Below are 23,774 nucleotides of genomic sequence, written 5' to 3'. Positions count from 1 at the left end.
AAAAAAAAATTCTGTCCAGCTCATTATAATAGTCTGAAAAAAATCTTATCTCCCCACAAAGAACTGAATGAAATGGTCTTCTCAACTCTGTTTTCATTTCATTGTCATTTTTTAACATTTTGTCACACTTTTTTGCTTGTACTTCTTTCCATTTACACTGTTGTACTGATGTGTATTTTGTTTTTCTGGGTTTGCTTGCTTAATCTGGCATTGGTCAATATAAGTCTTTCCATGCTTCTTCGTACTCATCACTTTGGTCATTTCCTATGAAATAGTATTGTTACATTACATTCATGCACCACAGTTTGTTCAGCCATCCTCCAATCAATGGATATCTACATTGTCTCCAGTTCCTTGTTATCTCACAAAAAAAGATGCTAAAAATAATTTCGTGTTAACGCTTCAATTTCAAAACAAAAACAAAAACAAAAAACCCTTCTTTATTTTCTTTCTGAGACTATCTGGGAGATGCAAGGAAAACAACTTGCCAGATCAAAGCCAAATCAAAAGGAGAAGGTGTAGTCTGTACACACTATATTTTCAACAATTAAATTTGAATTGTAACAACAACAATAACAAGAAAGGTGAAAACACCTACAAAGAGTAATAATAATAACAATAACAATAATAATTCCTTTGGTTGGGTTCAGAAGCAATGTGATATAAAGACTAAGAATGAGGAGATAAGAAGTTTAGTTCCAGCTCAGATACTAATTCCCAATATAACCCTTTGAAAAGTCTTTTCCTTTGACTCAAGTTTCCACCCCTCTAAAATGAAGGATTGTTCTCTTTGGTCCCTTTCAGTTCCAATATGCTAATATTGTGATTACATGCTAAATGAATTTATGTTTTGTACCTATAATTAGATTATCAATCAGCAATGAGGACAGAAAACATGATTTATTCAATCTTAGAATCTCCTGAACGTTAAGTACAGTATTCTGCTTTGTTCTTTTAATTCTGGAAGACTTGGGGGAGGGAGGTTAGATTGTCTAGATACACAATTTCATATTACGCAGAGATCACCCAGTGTTCAAACTGAGCAGGTAGGTGGTATAAAGTGTTAAAGATAAAGATGAAGTGTTGTAACTGGAATTAGAATCTTTCTGAGTTCAAAATTAACACCAGACACTTTTAGCTATGTGACCCTGGGCAAGTCACTTCACCCTGTTTGCTTCAGTTGCCTCATTTTTAAAATGAGCTAGAGTAGGCAATGACAAAGCACTCCAGTATCTCTGCCAAGGGAACTCCAAATGAGGTCATGAAGAGTTGGGCAGACACAACTGAAAAATGACTAATCAATACCAATGCCCAAAGTTCTTGCATGAATGCAGGTGGCAGCTCTCTCATAACTTACACTTGTAGAGAGTTGCTTTGGGTATTAAGTGTTTAAGTGAATGTTAAAGGATCCTAGAATGTATCAGAACAAGAATTTTAATCTAGTAATTCTGAATTCCAAGACTATTTTAGTTACTCCTTCATTACCTCTAATTTCATACAGAATACCTTGGTAAATATTTTTAAAATATGAAATTAAAACTGATACTGATGGACTTTGTAGTGGAAAAAAACATTGTTTTTGGAGCCAGAGGACCTGAGTTCAAATCTTCTACAAGGTACCAAATGACAATTATTCTTATGCCTGAGTGTTCCTATTTGTTTAAAAATATGGAGTGGACATCATGATGGAACTTTGACCTTCTAAGATATAAAGATTCTTGAATTAGAGATTTTCTTGTTTTGATATCTGTTCAGAAGGTCACCCTTCAAGACTCTGTGACCAAGATAATTGAGATCTTCTGATTCCAAATCTATCACTCTTTCCATTATACCATGTTGCCTTCATTCGTTTTGATGAGTATTTTTTCTTCTCTCAGTACAAAAACAATATATAGTCTATATGTATAGTGGGTCAGAAAGGAATAGCAAGAAAGCTACATCATAATTTTCCAAAATTTTGTGGTCATTATATATGGATTAGAGCTTAGGGCTGAAGATGGATGGATGGGTGGATGGATAATAGATTAGATAGAGGATTTTCAAGCACTTCGTACATGTCAGAAAATTTGCTAAGTACATAGAATAAATGTGCAAGCAAGAATATCAACCCTTTCCTGAAAGAAATTTAAAATCTGGAGGAGTGGGAGTGAGGCAAAATGGAATAATCTAAAGAATCAGGAGCCTGGAGGAAAATAGACATGAATGGCCTGGGTACTTCATTAAATTGTACTCCCAAAGCCACAGTTTCAGTATTCACCTAAGGAAATTAGATTTTAATAAGGGAACTAAGGTATGGGCACAAATAACTATAATTCAGGATATAGCCTGTAAGGCCAATCAGAATGGTAAAAATTATCTATGATAATCCAAAGGAAGAAGAGATCACTTCTGACCAGAATTATGAAAGCTTCCAGGAAAAAGTAGTATTTTAGCTCTGGGCCTTCAAATATAATGAAATCCTATCTTGGCCTCTAAGGATTAAATATTGGAAAGCTTTTACACTTTATTTTCTTTGTTTTTTTCTTCACTTATATGGCTTCTTCCACAACATGAGAAATATGGAAATATATTTTGTATGATATCACCTTTATCAAATTGTTTGCTATTACAGGGAGGAGATGGAGGGAAGAAAGGAGAGAATGTAGTACTCAAAATGTTAGAAAATGAATGTTAAAATTATTTTACATGTAATTGGGAAAAATAATGATTCCTGAACCAAAAAAGAATTAGAAAGGTAGGTCTGGATCTTAAACAATAGTTCAGAATGATGTATGTGGAAGCTATGTAGAAATTGGGCCAGGAAGGATGAGTAAAATTTGGACAGGGAGAGCTGGGAAGAAAATGGGCTCCTAGAGGGAGGGAGCCATTTAAGCAAAGGCACATTATGTGTATGCTGGGAGGAAGGAAGCAAGAGAGAGAAGCTACTTATTATGTAGTGTAATTTTTCAAAGAAAGCTAACCAGTCCAGTATGTGTGAAGAAAAGCATATGTGTACAAAGGAAATTAGAGGTAAAGACACAGAAAAAGGTTAGGTCCAAATCACACTGAGTCTTGAGTACCTATGCTGTGTATATTTGTTGGTTCCTTCTATTGGCCACATGCCTACATGGAAGGCAGTTATTTCACAAATAGAATTGATATGTGAGGATGATTAAGCACAAAAATGGTTCCCCCTGTGAAATTTCAAAGTCCAATCATTCCAATAGTGGGATAGGAAAATAATTTTTACATATAAAGGACAGGAATGAACAAATATGTGAGGGCATGACTACTCATTTCCTAGTGTGAGAATCAGTTTGTTCTGCAGATCTGAGTACTACCCAAAAAATTCACATTTTACAAAAACAGAAAAGAAAATGGCTTTTATTGCTGAATGAATTGATAAATAATTTGTGAAATAGTGGCAGACATAACCAGTCCTATGGTTATTTTTCCAGGAAAAAAAAACAAACACAATTCAAAGTAGGAAGCAGGGCATCAGTCATACTTTAATAAGACACAGAGACAAGTGGCAAAAATGTTACAGAAATATGGGGATAGGGAATGGGAAGATGAAGGAAGGCACTATGGGGAAGTGGATGGGAAGGAAGATGAGTAGGACTCACATAAACATAGAGTTGGGAGTACATGAGTAGCATTGACCCTTAGGAGATGGAAGAGGGCTCACAGGGCAAGGGTTGGAAGATTCATTTTTGTAGGATTTGGGGGGAGAGAACAGACTAACTCCTATACCACCTTGTAGTTAGTTCATTATCATATCCAAATTATCTGAAAGTTGTCAGTAAATCTCCAGAGTCACCATGCCAAAGTTATCAGCATCTTTTTGACATTCTCCTGGTCTGGAACTATAGAAGTCTGAATTTTGTTTCCAATATACATATCTTAAGGTCAGAAACCTTGGCAAATAGTGCCTAAATAGTTTCTCTTAATTTAGCATATATTCTAGGATGGAATTTTAGTTAATATATGATACAATTCACAAATCATGCTCTTTTGATGTTTGGAATGATTTATATCCGTCTTGAAGGCTCCCCTTTGCAATCTTATTTCCTACTAAAAGTTACTTAATAGTTAGAAGGAAGGGGATGGACAGGGGCACCAGAGCAAGGTACAGTCTTAACATGCTGAAGATATGTTGAGTTGCTTTGAAATTCACAAAGGGGCAAGAGAGAACTTCCAGAATTTTTCCCCCAAGAACTGATGAGGTGACAATTAAACAACTTTAGCTCATCTTTAGGATATAAGATGTACTGGGAAGAACACTGAATTTGGAATCAGAAGACTGAATTTGACACCACTCACTGTGTGACCTTCGTCAAGTTTTTAAACTTGTCAGAATCGGAGGTAGAGGGCCTGGGTTTGAATACCAGCTTTGCCACTCTGTGATCTTGACCTAATGTCTTACTTTTTTGGACTTAGTTTCTTCATCTGTAATGATAAGGAGGATTAGTCTAATTGAACATTAATGTTCCCTCCAACTTTACTCTTAAAAAAATGTCAATTTGCAACAATGAACAGTGCAAAGATTGTTGGCTTTGGAGCTGGAAGTTGGAGCCAAATCCTAGCTCTACCATTTATCCCTTTGTGACCACTGGAAAATCTCTTATCCTGTCTGGGCATCATCTTTCTCATCTATAAACTGAAGGATTTAGGTCGGATTATCTCTGAGGTCTCTCCTGGCTCTGAATTCTATAACCCACTATGGCCTTGCCATATGGCAGGGAGATAAAGGACACACTAGTATTTGAAGAGTTAAAAATTAATATTCCAGAGAGAACAGTGGAAAAGTTCATCGTAGGTATGAACTCTACCACCAAGTTTTAAAGGTAGCAGCATATAACCAATTAAATTTTTTAAAATAAAAGAATATATGATTTCACTATGGAAACAAAATAGAGAGAAAACATAGAATGGTTACAAGGTGAAGGTGAAGAGTCATAGTTGGACAGCCACAGGTTTCTACTGGAAGTTTTACTAATCATGATAAAGCAAGGAAGACCAGAACATAGACTGGATGCTCTTTGGAGGACACTTATAGAGGGAATGGAAGAGAGTTACCCACAGTGGGAAGGCATGGATTGGTGGCAGTTAACATCATTGGTACAGCTTCCAAATCAGTGAAATCCCAGATGATGAATGGCCTCACAAACTTTTGTTATGACAGCTATAAAGCAGATGACAATAAGTTCACTATCTACCTCAAAGGACTGCAGTAAGGAAAACAATGTACAAACTGCAAACTACATCATGAATTTATCATTTATGTCTATAATTATGAATTTATTACTTACCTCTATATATATCATTATTATTATTTACCTCTTTCATATCATCATGCATTTCTCAGGATCCAAAAACAAAGTCAGATTGCTTTGGAAGTTCGGAATTCTGAATACTTCACCAGCATGCCTCCCCTTCCAGCAGAATGCCTAGATATTGATGGAGACTGGAATACCCTACCAGTTATTTTTGAGGACAGATACGTGGAATGTCCTGGGAAAGGTAAGTAACATTAGAATAGCACAAGGAACAAGCTTGTTTAAAGGGCAAGGATAAATGGCACCATTTGCTTGGCATTTTGAACAAAAAAATCTACCCAAATCACTGAAATAACTGGTCAGAACAATAAAAGAACAAGAAATCAATCATAATTTATTGAATTAATTCACATATTTATTAATATCTCTCAAATGTTTAGTCCTGTATAGTATGGTAAAGATTTTTAAAAAATACATAGTTCCTGTCCTCATGTGGCTTTTAGGCTACTGGGGTATGTAAGAACCAAAAAAAAAAAATAAGTCAAAGTAAGTGATATTGAATGATGATATTAGAGCATTACAGAACAAAGTGCTATTTAACATTCAGTGGAAACAGTCAATATTGTCTGGGCAATGGGGCCAAGGAAGCATTTGAGCTCGTCTTTAGAGACCAGTGGCAATTCAATAGGGAAAAAGAAGATATTACAGATAATGGGAATAGTTTATTTGCAGGAAGGAGGGAGTAGTAAACAGCAAGAATGGGAAATAAAGCAATGCCAGATTTTGGAGGGCACTTTGCTTCCTTCCTTCTAAAGGTTTTTGGCCAAATGAGCGATTTGACCAAATACAACAAAAGATGGATAAGTGGATTAGAGTGATCATAGAGTGGAGGTAAGATGTATTATAAGCCCTCTGCAATAGTTTTGATAAAACATAGAAAAGAGAGCTTTGTCCTAGAATAGTGGCAAATGGACTAGAAAGGAATAGAATCATATTGTCATTTGAATTAATTGACCATGAGTATAACCATATTCTTTTTCATCTTATTCTTGTAGTCATCATTATTAGTCCTTTTTATCCCATTACAGGTAAGCTCAATTCATTTTCAATGAACAAATATTTTTCAGTTACCTATTATCTGAAGGACATTGTGCTAGGAACACAAAGGTGAAACTTGACACAGTCTCTGCCATTAAGGACCTTACAGCTTTGTTATAGAATAAGCCATGTGTACTGTCAATGTCTTCAGTGTTGGGTTTAGGGTTCAGCTCTGTTAGAAACACATTTTATTCAATTTATTAAGCAGTTGTTTCTTAGTAAGATACCTGATGGGGAAACCTCCCAATGGCCCTCATTTGGTATAGAAATTCTGGGGCTTAAATATTCTCCTGAGGGTTCTTGAAATGTTCTCATATTTAAAGATTTTCATTATAATTTCAAAGCAAAAACAAAATATTCATCCAACAAGAGGAGGAAACAAGTCAAAAATCTGTTTGTTATGTTGACATAATCAAAAATCTCACCAGAACACTCCCCATCAAGTCCTATTTCATTTGTGTCTTTGCTCTTTTTAAAAATTTTGTCTTCTAATAATGAGTCACCATGAGGAAGAAGAGGGACCGTCCAAAGCTCCTGTGTGTCGTACTTCTGTTCTGCAACTCTGGCTGGCCATGATGTTGTGTGCTTACCTCACTTGGTTCTAATTGAGGAAGAGAGAAAAGCTGTACCAGTGAACCATTTCACAATAAGACACATTTTTGCATTAAAATGGCTTGCAGTCATGAAAAAAAAATCATGAGAGTTAATAACATGGCTTTGAGGACTGTAGGAAGAGTGAAAAGTATTACTAAAGATCCAAACAGTAGTACATACACTGAGGAAAGACTTAACTGTACCTGGCCATGGTAACAAAATTGTATCTTCTGATATAAAATCACTGACTTAGAGCTTCAAGGGGCCGTGGAAGTCCTTTAATCCAACTTCTTTTTAGAATTAAATAAAATTAGGTCCTTGGAAGTTCAATAGGTAAACATCAAAGACAAGATTTGGATGCAGTTCAAGTTGTGGCAGTTATCAAAGATAAATTTGAGAAGATGGGAGTGAACAGGATGAGATCTAGGAAGTCAAGATATTTAGATTGGTTAAAACAAAGAATGAATGAAGGGGAGTACTGTGAAATAAAGCTAGAAAGTCACATTGGAGTGAGATTTAAGAGGCATTTAAATATAAGAATAAAGATTTTGCATTTTGTCCTTTAAGATAATATAAAAAAAAAGAAAATATCCCTTTAAAAGGAAAATGATGTGATCAGAGTAGTTCATTTGAAGGTGATTTTCAGAAGGAAATGGATGTGATCAGAGAAGAATGTATAAAAACAGCTGTGTGATCTATTAGAAAGGAAGTTAGGAAGTGGATGTGTATATGCAATAATAGAACTAGTGTTGGGCAGAATATCAAGTACAAGATTTGGCAAACGTGCTTCGATATCAGTTCATGTGAAAATGACCTATGTTTTTGAGTGCTGAACGCTCAATATTAATTAACAGTATAATATAGCAGTCAAAAAAGTTAATGTGATTTTTGTCTAATGTAATTCTATACAAGGACAAGTACAGAATAGAAGAAGTAGTTGTCTTGTAGTCTACCCTTGTCACAACATATCTGGACAATTATCCTCAGTTCTAGGTGACATGTTTTAGGAAAGACAAAGTCAAGTTGAATGAAACCCAGAGAGAGGGAATGAAGCTAACAAAAGTTGGAAAAAAAGTAATGTGAACTTATGTCTAAGAAATTTGCAATATTTAGACCACAGAAGATAAAACTTTGTAGGGAGATATGGTCAATGCCTTCAAGCATTTGAAGAGTCATCGTGGAGAAGGAGCATTCTTAGTTGTGTGCTACTTGGAGTTGGATAGCAGAACTAGGAGAGCAATGAGCAATATTTGGAGAATGTTAGATTTAAGCTAGATAAAAGGAGAATCTTTGCAATTAATAGTACAATGAGTTATTTCCAGATGTAGTGAGTTCCTTGTCACTACTCAAACAAAATTTCTATAACCACTTGTCCAGGATGTTATAGAATAGGTTTCAAAAATGAGTTGGAATCAGCAAATGATTCTCAAGAAAAAAAATAATGTACATACAACGTACTTTTAAGTTTAATTTGTATTACTGATATTTTCTCCATCACTTTATTAAGTCAACAATCAATAAATCAATGTCTATATTGAAGCATTTTCTAAATTTCAAGGGATAATTGCTCTGACTGAAAATTTAACTATCAGCTTAAGTGGTGCAGTTTGCACTAGATTCAGCACATCCCTGGTTGATATAGATTATATGCGAAATTTATTCCAATGGAGATTTTCCTATTTCTCTCTTAGTCTCAGTTTCCTAATCTGTAAAATTAGAGTAACCGCCTATCATTTCTTACGGCATTTTGATAAAAAGGACTTTGACACTTCTAGCATATTAACTAAAGGAGCAGCATTATCATTGCCCCATCAAGTCAGAAAGAAAAAATATAATTTGTGTATATGTATTCCTATGAAGTTTTTCTTCCATCAAGTGGAAATATACATTCCTGCAGTTTCTACACATTGTTTCCGAGGCTACCCTCTTTCAATGAAGAAAGTACTATTTCTAGCCATTCATCCTTTCCTCCACCTGTATATAAAATATTAGATTGGAACATATAATTTATAGAAACTTTTGTATGTATTATTGTTAAAGTCTCATAGTAACATATATACATACATACATACATATAAATATGTACCTATCTAACATTTATTTATTTTAGCATACACATTAATATATATATATATATATATATACACACTCACACATATGACCAGCTAGGTGGTGCAGTGTATAGAATGTCAAGTGTGGTGTCAAGAAGACTCATTTTCCTGAGTTCAAATCTGACCTCAGACACTTATTAGCTGTGCAACTCTGAGCAAGTCACTTAATCTTAATTGCCTCAATTTCTTTGCCTGTAAAATGAGTTGGAGAAGGAAATGGCAAAGTGCTCCAGAATCTTTGCCAGGAAGATACCAAATGGTGTTATAAAGAGTTTGACATGACTGAAAAATAACTGAACTAATATAAACTCCTGTTTATATTATATATACATATATATGTATAATGTATGTATAAGTACATATATATATTTAGTGTATATATATAATATTTTAATCTTCAAAGGTTAAGTCACGTGCTTTTTTAATAGGACTATTTTGAGACTTTGAGAATAAAGACTGAGTTTTATTTACTATTTTCTATTTCCTCTAGTGCCTGTCCAGCACATTAAAGGTACTCTATAATTGTTTAATCAATGAAAGTTGACTCAGCATGTCTGATATAATAGTCCCAAAGGGTAAACAGAACAAGTATTATCTACATTTTACATATTAAGAAAGATAGTCCAAGGGTTTCAGCGACTTGATCAAGATCATGTGGGACTTAAAACAAAGTCTTCTAATTACAAGTCCTTTTCTACTCTTCTATGCTTATAATGAAAACAGAAATGATGGACAATAATACTGTTAATAATAACAAGAGACCCTCAAAAAATCTCTTTCACACTTATAATGAAAATAAAAATGATAGATGATAATACTATTAATAATAGCAATAGATCCTCATAAAAATCAAAATATGTGATATTTTCATTTTATACTTGAGAGGACTAAAGCTAATTAAATGTCTTGCATAGCATAAAATAGCTAATAAATTGGTAAGCAGAGATTAGAAACCAGATCATTCCTAACTTTAAGTTCACATTTTTTTCAACTATGCCACACTTCCAATGTGTGAAAAATTAATGATTGCAATAGCATTTAAATAGTACTTTATGGCTTACTTTAAAAAAATTATCTCATTTGATCCTCACAAGGATGTCATTTTTACCCTGGGAGGTAGGTGCTATTATTATTCCCATTTTAGAGATAAGGAAATTGAGCCAGATAGAGGTTAAATGACTTGCCCAAGAACCCATAGGTCATAAGTATCTAAGAGTGGATTCTAACTTCCTTTTTTTTTTTTTTAATTTTTTTTTTTAAAATCCTTAACTTCTGTGTATTGGCTCCTAGGTGGAAGAGTGGTTAGGGTGGGCAATGGGGGTCAAGTGACTTGCCCAGGGTCACACAGCTGAGAAGTGTCTGAGGTCAGATTTGGACCTAGGACCTCCTGTCTCTAGGCCTGACTCTCAATCCACTGAACCACCCAGCTGCCCACTGGATTCTAACTTCTTGATGGAGAATCTAGCATTGAATTCATTGTTTTTCCTCAATGTTAGAAGACCAATAGCTATAATCACTGGCCAATTCCTGCTTAGAGTTTTTCAGCCCCACATACTTCAATACTTCAATCATTTGAAACTTAATTTGCTCAGTGCAATTATTTCCTCCACCAATGTAGACTGGTACACCTCTTTATGACTTAGTGACTTTGAGAGTTATGGCAGCTGATAAAAGGTACTTAGGTGCCTTTGAGAGTTTCTGCAGCTGAAAAATCCATTCCTTCCCTCCTCCAATCCCACAAAAAAAATCCCTGGCATGTAGCCAAGTTGGCTAAAAGTGACCTCCAAACTTAGATGAGCTGATTCTTAAGCAACAGTAATACAGTCCTTTACTGGGCTTATACTTGAAGATATTCTATCATACCATTAGGATATTCCTGAGTTTGAAATCTACTGTATACATATGTTGTTTCCCTAACTTTCTATTGATTCAATTTCTTTTTTCTTTCTCACAAACTTTTTTATCTTTATCTTTTTATTTTTAGCATTTATGCCATTGAAAATGTGGCTGAAGCCTACAATCCCAAGCTCATTATACCCTTTTTTTGTACTCTGCTCTAACTAACCTTGCTGATACCTAGAAAAGACATTCCATCTTTGGACAGCCAACTGTTCTCCACTTTTGGAATGTAATCTCTTTTTACTCTGTCTCTGGGAACACCAGCTAAGGTTTGAAGTTTACCTCGAATATTAAAAAAAGCACACCAAAAACAGAAAAAGAAGGATGCGTGTTGGTATTTGTGGGGTCATTTTATGAGAATTTATTTTTCATCTTATATAAAGGCCCTGCATTATATATGTTCATACATATGTGTGTGTGTNCGTACTTTTAAGTTTAATTTGTATTACTGATATTTTCTCCATCACTTTATTAAGTCAACAATCAATAAATCAATGTCTATATTGAAGCATTTTCTAAATTTCAAGGGATAATTGCTCTGACTGAAAATTTAACTATCAGCTTAAGTGGTGCAGTTTGCACTAGATTCAGCACATCCCTGGTTGATATAGATTATATGCGAAATTTATTCCAATGGAGATTTTCCTATTTCTCTCTTAGTCTCAGTTTCCTAATCTGTAAAATTAGAGTAACCGCCTATCATTTCTTACGGCATTTTGATAAAAAGGACTTTGACACTTCTAGCATATTAACTAAAGGAGCAGCATTATCATTGCCCCATCAAGTCAGGAAGAAAAAATATAATTTGTGTATATGTATTCCTATGAAGTTTTTCTTCCATCAAGTGGAAATATACATTCCTGCAGTTTCTACACATTGTTTCCGAGGCTACCCTCTTTCAATGAAGAAAGTACTATTTCTAGCCATTCATCCTTTCCTCCACCTGTATATAAAATATTAGATTGGAACATATAATTTATAGAAACTTTTGTATGTATTATTGTTAAAGTCTCATAGTAACATATATACATACATACATACATATAAATATGTACCTATCTAACATTTATTTATTTTAGCATACACATTAATATATATATATATATATATATACACACTCACACATATGACCAGCTAGGTGGTGCAGTGTATAGAATGTCAAGTGTGGTGTCAAGAAGACTCATTTTCCTGAGTTCAAATCTGACCTCAGACACTTATTAGCTGTGCAACTCTGAGCAAGTCACTTAATCTTAATTGCCTCAATTTCTTTGCCTGTAAAATGAGTTGGAGAAGGAAATGGCAAAGTGCTCCAGAATCTTTGCCAGGAAGATACCAAATGGTGTTATAAAGAGTTTGACATGACTGAAAAATAACTGAACTAATATAAACTCCTGTTTATATTATATATACATATATATGTATAATGTATGTATAAGTACATATATATATTTAGTGTATATATATAATATTTTAATCTTCAAAGGTTAAGTCACATGCTTTTTTAATAGGACTATTTTGAGACTTTGAGAATAAAGACTGAGTTTTATTTACTATTTTCTATTTCCTCTAGTGCCTGTCCAGCACATTAAAGGTACTCTATAATTGTTTAATCAATGAAAGTTGACTCAGCATGTCTGATATAATAGTCCCAAAGGGTAAACAGAACAAGTATTATCTACATTTTACATATTAAGAAAGATAGTCCAAGGGTTTCAGCGACTTGATCAAGATCATGTGGGACTTAAAACAAAGTCTTCTAATTACAAGTCCTTTTCTACTCTTCTATGCTTATAATGAAAACAGAAATGATGGACAATAATACTGTTAATAATAACAAGAGACCCTCAAAAAATCTCTTTCACACTTATAATGAAAATAAAAATGATAGATGATAATACTATTAATAATAGCAATAGATCCTCATAAAAATCAAAATATGTGATATTTTCATTTTATACTTGAGAGGACTAAAGCTAATTAAATGTCTTGCATAGCATAAAATAGCTAATAAATTGGTAAGCAGAGATTAGAAACCAGATCATTCCTAACTTTAAGTTCACATTTTTTTCAACTATGCCACACTTCCAATGTGTGAAAAATTAATGATTGCAATAGCATTTAAATAGTACTTTATGGCTTACTTTAAAAAAATTATCTCATTTGATCCTCACAAGGATGTCATTTTTACCCTGGGAGGTAGGTGCTATTATTATTCCCATTTTAGAGATAAGGAAATTGAGCCAGATAGAGGTTAAATGACTTGCCCAAGAACCCATAGGTCATAAGTATCTAAGAGTGGATTCTAACTTCCTTTTTTTTTTTTTTAATTTTTTTTTTTAAATCCTTAACTTCTGTGTATTGGCTCCTAGGTGGAAGAGTGGTTAGGGTGGGCAATGGGGGTCAAGTGACTTGCCCAGGGTCACACAGCTGAGAAGTGTCTGAGGTCAGATTTGGACCTAGGACCTCCTGTCTCTAGGCCTGACTCTCAATCCACTGAACCACCCAGCTGCCCACTGGATTCTAACTTCTTGATGGAGAATCTAGCATTGAATTCATTGTTTTTCCTCAATGTTAGAAGACCAATAGCTATAATCACTGGCCAATTCCTGCTTAGAGTTTTTCAGCCCCACATACTTCAATACTTCAATCATTTGAAACTTAATTTGCTCAGTGCAATTATTTCCTCCACCAATGTAGACTGGTACACCTCTTTATGACTTAGTGACTTTGAGAGTTATGGCAGCTGATAAAAGGTACTTAGGTGCCTTTGAGAGTTTCTGCAGCTGAAAAATCCATTCCTTCCCTCCTCCAACCCCACAAAAAAAATCCCTGGCATGTAGCCAAGTTGGCTAAAAGTGACCTCCAAACTTAGATGAGCTGATTCTTAAGCAACAGTAATACAGTCCTTTACTGGGCTTATACTTGAAGATATTCTATCATACCATTAGGATATTCCTGAGTTTGAAATCTACTGTATACATATGTTGTTTCCCTAACTTTCTATTGATTCAATTTCTTTTTTCTTTCTCACAAACTTTTTTATCTTTATCTTTTTATTTTTAGCATTTATGCCATTGAAAATGTGGCTGAAGCCTACAATCCCAAGCTCATTATACCCTTTTTTTGTACTCTGCTCTAACTAACCTTGCTGATACCTAGAAAAGACATTCCATCTTTGGACAGCCAACTGTTCTCCACTTTTGGAATGTAATCTCTTTTTACTCTGTCTCTGGGAACACCAGCTAAGGTTTGAAGTTTACCTCGAATATTAAAAAAAGCACACCAAAAACAGAAAAAGAAGGATGCGTGTTGGTATTTGTGGGGTCATTTTATGAGAATTTATTTTTCATCTTATATAAAGGCCCTGCATTATATATGTTCATACATATGTGTGTGTGTGTATATATATATATATATATATATATATATATATAGAGAGAGAGAGAGAGAGAGAGAGAGAGAGAGAGAGAGAGAGAGATTGAGAGAGACAGAGACAGAGACAGACAGACATATATTATACAATTCCTGTATATTAGGGAGAATTGCTGTGTATTCCTTTGTCTGGGCTCTGGGTCAGAGATTCTATCCAGTCTATTCCTTTTTGCATTTTTTTTAATCCTTTGGAATCTTACTGTCTTCCTTTTTAAATAGATTTCATTAACAAATGAAGGGGACAAGGGTTCTTTTTCTGTGTATGTGTTTCCCATGTCATTGAGATAGGGGGGGAATGGATAGTTTGATGAACCACCTCTTAATTAACTATCCACCAATTTAAAGATGTTCAAGGAAAGGGACTAAATAATGAGTTCCTAAAACCGTTCATTGAGCTGCCTGACCAAGTTTTGGGGGTCTCTGGTCATTGAGAGAGCCTCATTGACTTACATTACTTTATTGACTATGTTACTGGCCTAACCAATGAACTGATATAATTAATAAACTGATATTCTTACACCAAAATCAATCTCTCAAGATAATTTTAATCCTTAACAGTTAGAAGGAATATCAGTTAGTGGTTCTTTGTGCTTGTATGACATCTAGTGGCAAAGCCTAGAATAAAGCTTATTGACTTATTCTAGATCTTGCCATGAATGAGTTAGCATTGGACTTTTTTAATAGAAATTCTCTTACTTGCTTGTAGAAATGATGACAATGCCATCATCATTGATTACATAGAATTTTTTTTTTAGTTTTTAGATGTTTTCTCATCTGAAAAGCATGTAACTTATTTGATAGATAAAGGACAGGAATGAAAAGTCAGATTAGGAATGGATTTAAAAGAGGAGATAGTGTAAAGCAATGGTTCCCAAACTTTTTTGGCCTACCGCCCCCTTTCCAGAAAAAAATATTACTTAGCCCCCTGGAAGTTAATTTTTTAAAAACAATTTTAATAGCAATTAATAGGAAATGGCCATCTCTGCTCCCCTGGATTGCTGCAGCACCCACCAGGGGGCGGTGGCATCCACTTTGGGAATCACTGGTGTAAAATAATGGGTAGAGCACTGCATTTGGAGCCAAGAAGCCTTGGGTTCAAATCCTACTTCAGATATTTACTAGGTATGTGACACTGGGTGAATTGCTTAATGTATCAGTATCTTGCTTTTCTCATTTGTAAAAGTTGAACTCAGTGATATCTAAGGGACCTTCTAGGTCAAAATCTGTGATCCTATGACCAAGGCTTGGATCCCAGTTCTCTTATGTGTCTGTAACCTTGAAAGGATTAATTCATTTCACTTAACTTCAGTTCAGTAGTATTTACCAAGCAACTGTTATATATTAGGTTAGTACTGTGCTCTACACTAGAGATAGATAAAAATAAAATAGTTCTGACCATCTTTGAGCTTACATTCTTCTGGAGAGGGGGACTAACATGCACATATATAACTAAATAGAAAATGTTTCTTAAAATGATTGGGAGAGTTATCAAAAATGGGAGAGTTCAGAAAAGGCCAAGTGTAGGAAATGGGCATTTGAACATATCTTTTAAAAAGACTTGGGGATTCCAAGGACAGCTAGCTGGTACAATGGATAGAGTGTCAGGCTTAGAATCTTCCTGAGTTTAAATCTGGCCTAAGGCAGTAGCTGTGTGACCTTGGGTAAGTCATTTGACCCTGATTGCTCAGTTTCTTCATCTGTAAAAATGAGTTGGAGGATAAGGAAATGGTAAACCTCTTCAGTATCTTTGCCAAGAAAATCTCAAATGGAATCATGAAGAGTCAGTTACAACTAAAAATGACTGACCAACAAAAGGGATTCCAAAAGCAGATGTATACAGGGAATGCATTCCAAACAAAACGAGCAACTTTTGTTAAAGTACAGAGATGAGAGATGGAATCTCAGGTAAAGGGATCAGCAAATAGAGGAGTCTTGTTAGAATATAGAATATATGAAGAAGAAAAATGCAAAATAAGTCTAGAAAGATATATCTTTGGACCTCAGTTTCCTCATCTCTAAAGTGAAAGGTTTGAACTAGATTATCTTTTTAGCCACTTCTCACTCTTGACCCTATGAAAATTTAGAGAAATATTTTGTGATCTTAAATGATGTTTTATAACCAGAGATGTGCTCATAAATGTCTCTTTGCAGTAATATAAAGAGTATACAAAACATATTTATTGGCATTTTATTCATCACTTTCTTAAAATTGTACAATTAACAAAATAATTAATCAAGGCCTTATTTGTAGTATTTACTGATTAAGGGGTAATTGCTCACACTTATCAATTTAAGAGTTGAGGGCAGCCAGGTAGCACACTCTGGATAGAGTAGCAGGTCTGGAGTTGGGTCACTTTCTAATTGTGTGATTCTGGACAAGGGACTTAACCCTAATTGCCTGCCCTTGCTGCTCTTCTGCCTTAAAATTCTAAGACAAGATCAAGGTTTAAAAAAAAAAAGAAAAAAGAAAATTTAACAATTGGCTCTCTTTGGTTCCAACACAATCTGGGTTAAATAGTACTCATTTCTTTAATACTTTATGATCACTTGGCAATTCTTTATATGCTATTCCATTTGGCTTCAGGATAATCATGAGGTCAGCAATGCAAGTTTCATATCCCCATTTTACAGACCAAGAAAATTTTCCACAGAGACATGAAGTCTCTTGTTGAAAGCCTATGTAGCTAATAAATATAAGAGCAGAGTTTTCTGACTCGGAGAGCAGGTACTTATTTGAAGGCAGGGACCCCACTATTATCGAAGCTTCCTCTCTCTTCCTTGTTAACAAGGCTTTGCTAGGAGATGCTTAATCTATGCTTGTTCAATTGAAATGAGCTGAATTGGATTGAACCAAACACACTAAATGAAGCCATAATCTTAACATTTTGGGTAAGAGATCATTTGGAATCTTTGAAGTTTCTACAGTTCACCTGAACAAAATGTGATATTTTGATTCTTCTCTTTTAGGGAATAATTTGAGAGTTTCTCCAGATGCTGGTGCTGCTGTTAAAACTACCCCGAAAGTGGGACAAAAGGAAAAAGAGAAGGGCCGACCTCCACTTGCCAGTGCAACGTCTGAGAAAACACCATTCAGGGAAGAAGCTTCTTTGCCAGGCAGCTCTGGATCGGACTATATGTGTCCCGGGACGAGCGGGGAAGTTTCTGTGGACACATACTTACCCTATAGCTCAGAATCTCAGGTATACTTAACAATTGGTGAATCCCAGGATGAAATGGGCTTACTTCCCGAGCATCCAGCAGTTTCAGCAGAGGATCCTGGAACTGACTCGAAGCCTGTTGTTTTAGCACATCCCGCAATAGACATTAGCAGACCTGAGCAGAATGTGGCTGGAGATAATAATCTGGCATCTTGCTTGACATATATTGAAATGAACCCCAGCAATAAACACCCTGATAATGGCGAACCTGGGTTAGTCATTGCTACTCATTATGAGACCAGATCCCCTATAGATAATTATATCAGGACTGTATCAGATGAAGCAGCCACATTTCCCATCCCTGAGGATGTTGTCTCCACAGACAAAGCTGTGTTAGATGAAGGAAGCAAGGAGGAGAATGGAGCCAGTAAGGCCACGCTGCTATCAAAGAAACATTTTCCAGTGAACTTGGTTGATCCATTAAGTCCAACACCAAGGGATCTATTTGATGTGAAGTCATTGCCGAGGGATCCAAACAGTAAAGAACGTGAAGCGTTATCAGCGCTGTCTGGGACCATCAAACGGTCTTCTTCGGTTATCTCTGACTCGGGCATTGAAAGTGAGCCCAGCTCTGTTGCTTGGTCTGAGGCCCGTAGCAGGGCTGTAGAATTACCCAGTGACCGAGAGGTCTTGCACCAGCTTGTAAGACGGCATGCTATCCACAGAAATTCCTTAGAAGGTGGCCACACAGAAAGCAATACAAGCTTGCCTAGTGGAATCCAAGCTTCCCTCACCTCCATTAACTCTTTGCCTTTTGAGGAAGACGAGAGAGAGGTGGCACTCAACAAGCTAACTAAATCCGTTTCAGCCCCTCAGATAAATAGCCCAGAGGAGTTGGCAGAGGACAATGACATATCCAGAAGTGACCAGTGCGATTCAGAGACCTTGGATGGACACTTTCAGAAATACCTTGAAGAAAACCCAACTGAGAGCAAAAGCATAGACTCCATTAGGAACTTTCCAGGGTTTCAAAATGACCCCCAAAAGCATGACTATGAAGTCTGTAATTCACTAGTAGAGATGGTTTTTGATACAGATCATCCACAGGAAGAGAAGGGCTACATGGACTTAGCAGAGGCTAATGAAAATCCACGTTTTCTTTTTGGGCACTGTAGTTTCACCTATAGCGAACCGGTGGTGGATGAGACATCTTATGTCAGTGGAGCTAAAACCAAAGAATTGAATTTAGACATACTTCATGTCTCTAAAGTAGATACTATCCAGGATGATGTTTCTAATACAGATCCGTTGGAGAATCCAAAGACCAGGTCTGAGGTCTCGAAGACTGACAATAACCCGTTTTCCAGGATCAACATCTCAGTCATTGAGGATTCCCCTCCATCCCCACATCAGGTGCCTGAATTTTCCTGTAGTTCCTCTACAGAAACTGTCAGGCTAGATTCAAACACAGAGAAAAGTAGAGACTCTTCCATGGCCGATGATGTTTCTACCCAAGAAGGGTCCCAGATTTTGCAGGAAGTCGATCTGGATGAAATCACTGTGGTCCACCACAGCCAGGAAATCCATGACAATGATTATCAATGTCTTGAAAACTTTGACTCTAAACCTATTGCCAACAGCAACAACTTCCATTTTGCCAGTACAGAGGCATTAGCACTGGACACAAGAAAGGCTGTGGAGGTGGTTAATTTGTCTGTGTCCTGCACAGCCACATGTCTTCCTTTCTCCTCAATGCTTAAAGAAGCTCCTGCCAAGGGTGGACTTTCTTCTAAACAAAATCCGTTCCCAATTACCCATCAGCCTGTGGGTTCCTTTGGGGTGGTCTCATGTGAGAGAAGAAATTTTGAGGAAGAAATTAATGAGAGAATGTTTAGGTAAGCTTTGTTGGGTTCCCCTAACCTTTACATTTCTCATCAGTTTTTCTCATCTCTCCCTTCCCAGACAGATCTGCTAATGTACTGTTATGTAGATGATTGCAGCATGGAATCCCTGAAAAATATAGGTCCACTGGAATTCTGGGTGAGGCTGACCCTGTATTTGCAGGGATTCCGTGCTGCAATCATCTACATAACAGTAATGAATATAAAACCTACTTAGAATGGTATTTAGAAAGGAAGTGAGTAAAATTGGACCATTTGTTCAGACTGTCTTCTTGTGCCTAGTACTTTTCTAGCCATAAGTATTGGAAATGATCCATGTTTGTAGTCAGAGGGACGGCATTCAAATTGTATCTCTTCTTAAACCATCCAGTGCTTTAATCCCTTCACCTGTAAATTTTAGAGACTGAGCTAGATCTTATCTAAGGTTTCTTCTAGCTTTAAAAGTCTATGAAAGATAAAAATTCAAGTTGAAAAAGCATTTATATGGTAGCTACTCTGTAAGGGGCTGTGAGCAAGGTAGCCACCTCTGTATACCTGGGAAAACAATAGCAAAAATTAAACAATCCATTTCCCATAGGGGCTTTCTTTCTATTTAGGAAAAATGACAATCATAGTTGCTCATGCAAGAAAGAACATATCTCTTACACAGTACTGATTTTCTGATGCAACATTCAAAGAAATACTGTTTAGATATTTCTGGATATAAGAAAGTATGCTCTTTCATGAGGTACTCAGGTATTTTAGTGAACAGTTCTGAATTAAATGACATGCAATTGTGATACAAGCTTTCCTGATCTGCCCCCACTACCTATGTCCACTTGTCCTCCCCTACAAAAAAAAAGTCTTATATTTGTACAAATTTATTTCCCTTTGTTTTTAACCTTTCCCTTTGGCCTTGGAATCAATACTGTGCTTTGTTTCCAAGGCAACAGAGCAATAAGAGCTAGGCAGTGGGAATTTAGTGACTTTCCTAGGGTCATACAGCTAGGAAGTGTCTGAGGTCAGATTTGAACCCAGGCTTTCAATCCACTGAGACATCTGGCTGCCCCTTAGATTTTGTGTGTGTGTGTGTGTGTGTGGTCTTCCCTAATGGATTATAATAAGCTTCTTGAGGTCAAGGAATGGCTGGCTTTTGCATATATCTGAAGCACTGAGCACAGGACCTGACATATAGAAGACATTTGATAAATACTTATTGTTTGATAGATTAATTCAGGAATCCCACCTATAATGGCCTTAGTTGGTTCCAGGAACACTCAGCATTAAGTGAAATATTATTACCTGGGGAAATCCATTTGGAATAAACTCACAATTGTTATAAATATTCCTGTTATTAATATTATTGCTAAAATACAGTTAAGTAAATAAAGATTTAAACTTAGATCTTAACGAGACAAAGGCATGCATGTCTAAAGTAGGATGGGTTGATTAGGTGAAAGAGAAGAAGGTTCCCTTTAAACTGTGCTATTTCCTTGAACAATATCATAACTCCTTTCAGCTCACTATTTTCCCTATTAGGAAAAACCAATGAAAGATGTTCAGCTACTTCATCTTTCCTAGTGGGGCAGAGGCCAGTCACTTCTGGTGAGGATCAAGTGGCAATAGGTCAGCAGGAATCCCCTCTGATTTTCTGGCACTTCCATAGGCCTCGTTATCAACTCTTCTGAATGGTTGAGTAGAAAAGGCAATTTATGGCTCTTAGGAGTCAGCCATATTTATATCTAAGTTTGTTTCCTTATGGTACAATTTAGTAACAGTATACTAATGCACAAATGAGATTTATCAGGGGCAACTTTACATCATCTATGGCCCATTGAGCAGAAATCTTTTTCTTATAATGTTGACTCCTTAAACCTAAACTTGACCTTCAAAATGAGAGAGAAGGCAGAATAAATCCCTTAAGAATTTGACATATTGAAGATTCATACATTTGTAATCCCAGTTTTGTTCAAATGCAAGAAGGCTCTAATTATTTTGAAACATTACATCTTTCTTGTTTCTGTGAAATAGGAAACATTTATCAGACAGAATAGTTTATTGAATTATTCATTACTAATTGACATCTAGTTGAGTTTATTTTTTTAATATTTGTTCATTAGCTATCTAGTTAAAGAAACTCTAAAAGGAAATAAAGTTTGAAGCTATTTCATGATTCTTGTTTTAGAAAGGAGGTATTTTTTAAAGACTAAGTTATCTGTTCCATATGATGGAATAAATCCAACAAATGTTCATTAGATACCTGCTAAGCTCATGGGGTAGCTAGGTGATGTAATGGATAGAGTGCTGGTCCTGAAATCCAGAGGACTCTTCCTGGATTCAAATATAGCATCAGATACTTCTAGGTATAGATATTTGGGTAATTAGATAGATTTATTTTCCTTTTTGCATGTATACCTACCCCTTACCTCTAGTAAAATGTAATCTTGACCTCGGGAACTGTTTTTCTTCCATTTCATATCCCTAGCACAATGGCTTATTGATAGATCTTTATCTATCTACAATAAATGCTGATTGTTTCATATTACTGACAGATATAGCAATCCAAATCCAAATTAAGATAATATACATAGAAATCTAGCTATTGTTTATCAATAGAGCCATAAAATTATAGTTTTGGAATACTAAAATCCTGAAATTATAAATGACTACTCCAGTTTTTCACATATTTTAGGAATCATGGAGAAAAAGTGTAAAATTGGGAAAAAACAGTGTTTTTAAAATTTCTGCATTGTGCCTTTCAGTTTCTTCATATCATCCTTAGTCTTCAATCAATTTCTTTACTCATTCTATTCCTTTTCATTTCTATATTAAGTAGCCATTTAGATTACTTATTATATCTGTGCCCTTGATAACCATCCCATTTGATGACAATTGTCCCTCTCCATATCTGGTGGCATTCTTTCTTAGTTACCTTCAATTGATTCCTTTTTACTGGCTCCTTTCCTTCTACCTAAACTCTGGCTTTCCTCTAACTGAAGGAAGCTTCTCCTTGGTTTACATAAATCATCTGGCCCAATCTCTCTTCTTTCTTTAAGTAACAGTTTTCTGAAAACATTGGTGCTACCTATTCCTTCCACTTTCTCATTACTTCTAAACTCTCCATTATTTGGTTTCCCTATTTCAGCATTCTACTAAACAGGTTATCAGAGCATTCGTTTTGACCTCTTTTTCATCAAAACCAATAGGATTGGCTCAGTCTTTATCTTCCCTGACTCTACCCCAGCATTTGATACTACTGACTGACCTCCTTCTTCAAATTCCTATCATATAGTATGTAATAAATGTGCTGTTGAATGATTCCTATGCACAATTTTCTCTGCCTTTCCTCATTGTCTCTATATTCTTTAGGGGCTATTCCTCTTTTGCTGTGCTTCTGTTATAATAAAAATTTAATCTTGGAGCTTTATACTAAATTTATAAGCATTTATTAGTAAAGAGAAAGAAAGACAGAAATAAGGTTTCCAGCCTTTCCAAGTTAAGGTAAAAATCCATTCCCAGATTACAGCTCAATTACACCAGACATAGCAAGATAAGAGGGCTCAGAGAAAAAGCTGGGGTTGGGGGAAGAAAGAGAGAGAGAGAGAGAGAGAGAGAGAGAGAGAGAGAGAAAGAGAGAGAGAGAGAGAGAGAGAGAGAGAGAGAGAGAGAGAGAGAGAGAGAGAGAGAGAGAGAATGTCAGAGCAGAGACAGGTACAGAAGCAAAAAGCCTGACCCTACTCTCTGTGCTGGCTTTTCAAACCCAAGACCCTCCCTCAGGTCCTTCTATTAACCATGACTTTCATAAGTCATGCCATCTGGTTTCTGTGGTGTCCTCCCTCTATTACATCAGACACCTGACTCTATAGCTCCTCTGTCCATCCACTAGGTGTTATGTGCAGAAATGAGCAGCCATATTTCTGGATTTGCAAGCTGGCAGTTGCCACTTTAGAACACAGAAGCACTCCCAGAAATATAGCTGCTCATTTCTGCACATAACATAGGATGAATCTTTTCTGGGATTGGACTGAGTGGGAGGTCCCCCTCCGGGATGTGCAATTCACACATTCCCAAAAGTTCATGTTCCTTAGGATCTAATCCTTCATCTTTTTCTGGAGGTAACTGGTGGTACAATGGATATAACACTGAGCATGGAGTTAGGAAGAACTGACCAACCTCAGATACTAATTAGCTGTGTGACCCTGAACAAGTCAATTAATCTCTTTGCCTCAATTCCCTAAATGCAAAATGTGGATAATAATAGCACTCACCTCATAAGATGGAGGTGAGTATCAAATGAACTAATATTTGTGAAAGAAAAAAAAGGAATTAGCACAGTGACTGGAA

General features: G+C 35.9%; 1 protein-coding gene across 1 annotated transcript in view; it reads left to right on the top strand.

Annotated features, from left to right (window-relative positions):
* FAM135B (family with sequence similarity 135 member B) overlaps positions 1-23,774 on the top strand; it is a 388,009-nt gene that overhangs the window by 344,269 nt on the left and 19,966 nt on the right. The window contains exons 11-12 of the mRNA XM_044658294.1: positions 5,348-5,502; positions 17,360-19,445. Of these exons, the coding sequence (XP_044514229.1) occupies positions 5,348-5,502; positions 17,360-19,445 (2,241 nt within the window). The remainder of the gene's footprint in view (positions 1-5,347; positions 5,503-17,359; positions 19,446-23,774) is intronic.

Source organism: Gracilinanus agilis, chromosome 1, assembly GCF_016433145.1.
Source record: "Gracilinanus agilis isolate LMUSP501 chromosome 1, AgileGrace, whole genome shotgun sequence".
NCBI lineage: Eukaryota > Metazoa > Chordata > Mammalia > Didelphimorphia > Didelphidae > Gracilinanus > Gracilinanus agilis.
The sequence above is the reverse complement of the archived record's forward strand: the minus strand, read 5'-3'. Positions and strand labels throughout refer to the sequence as shown.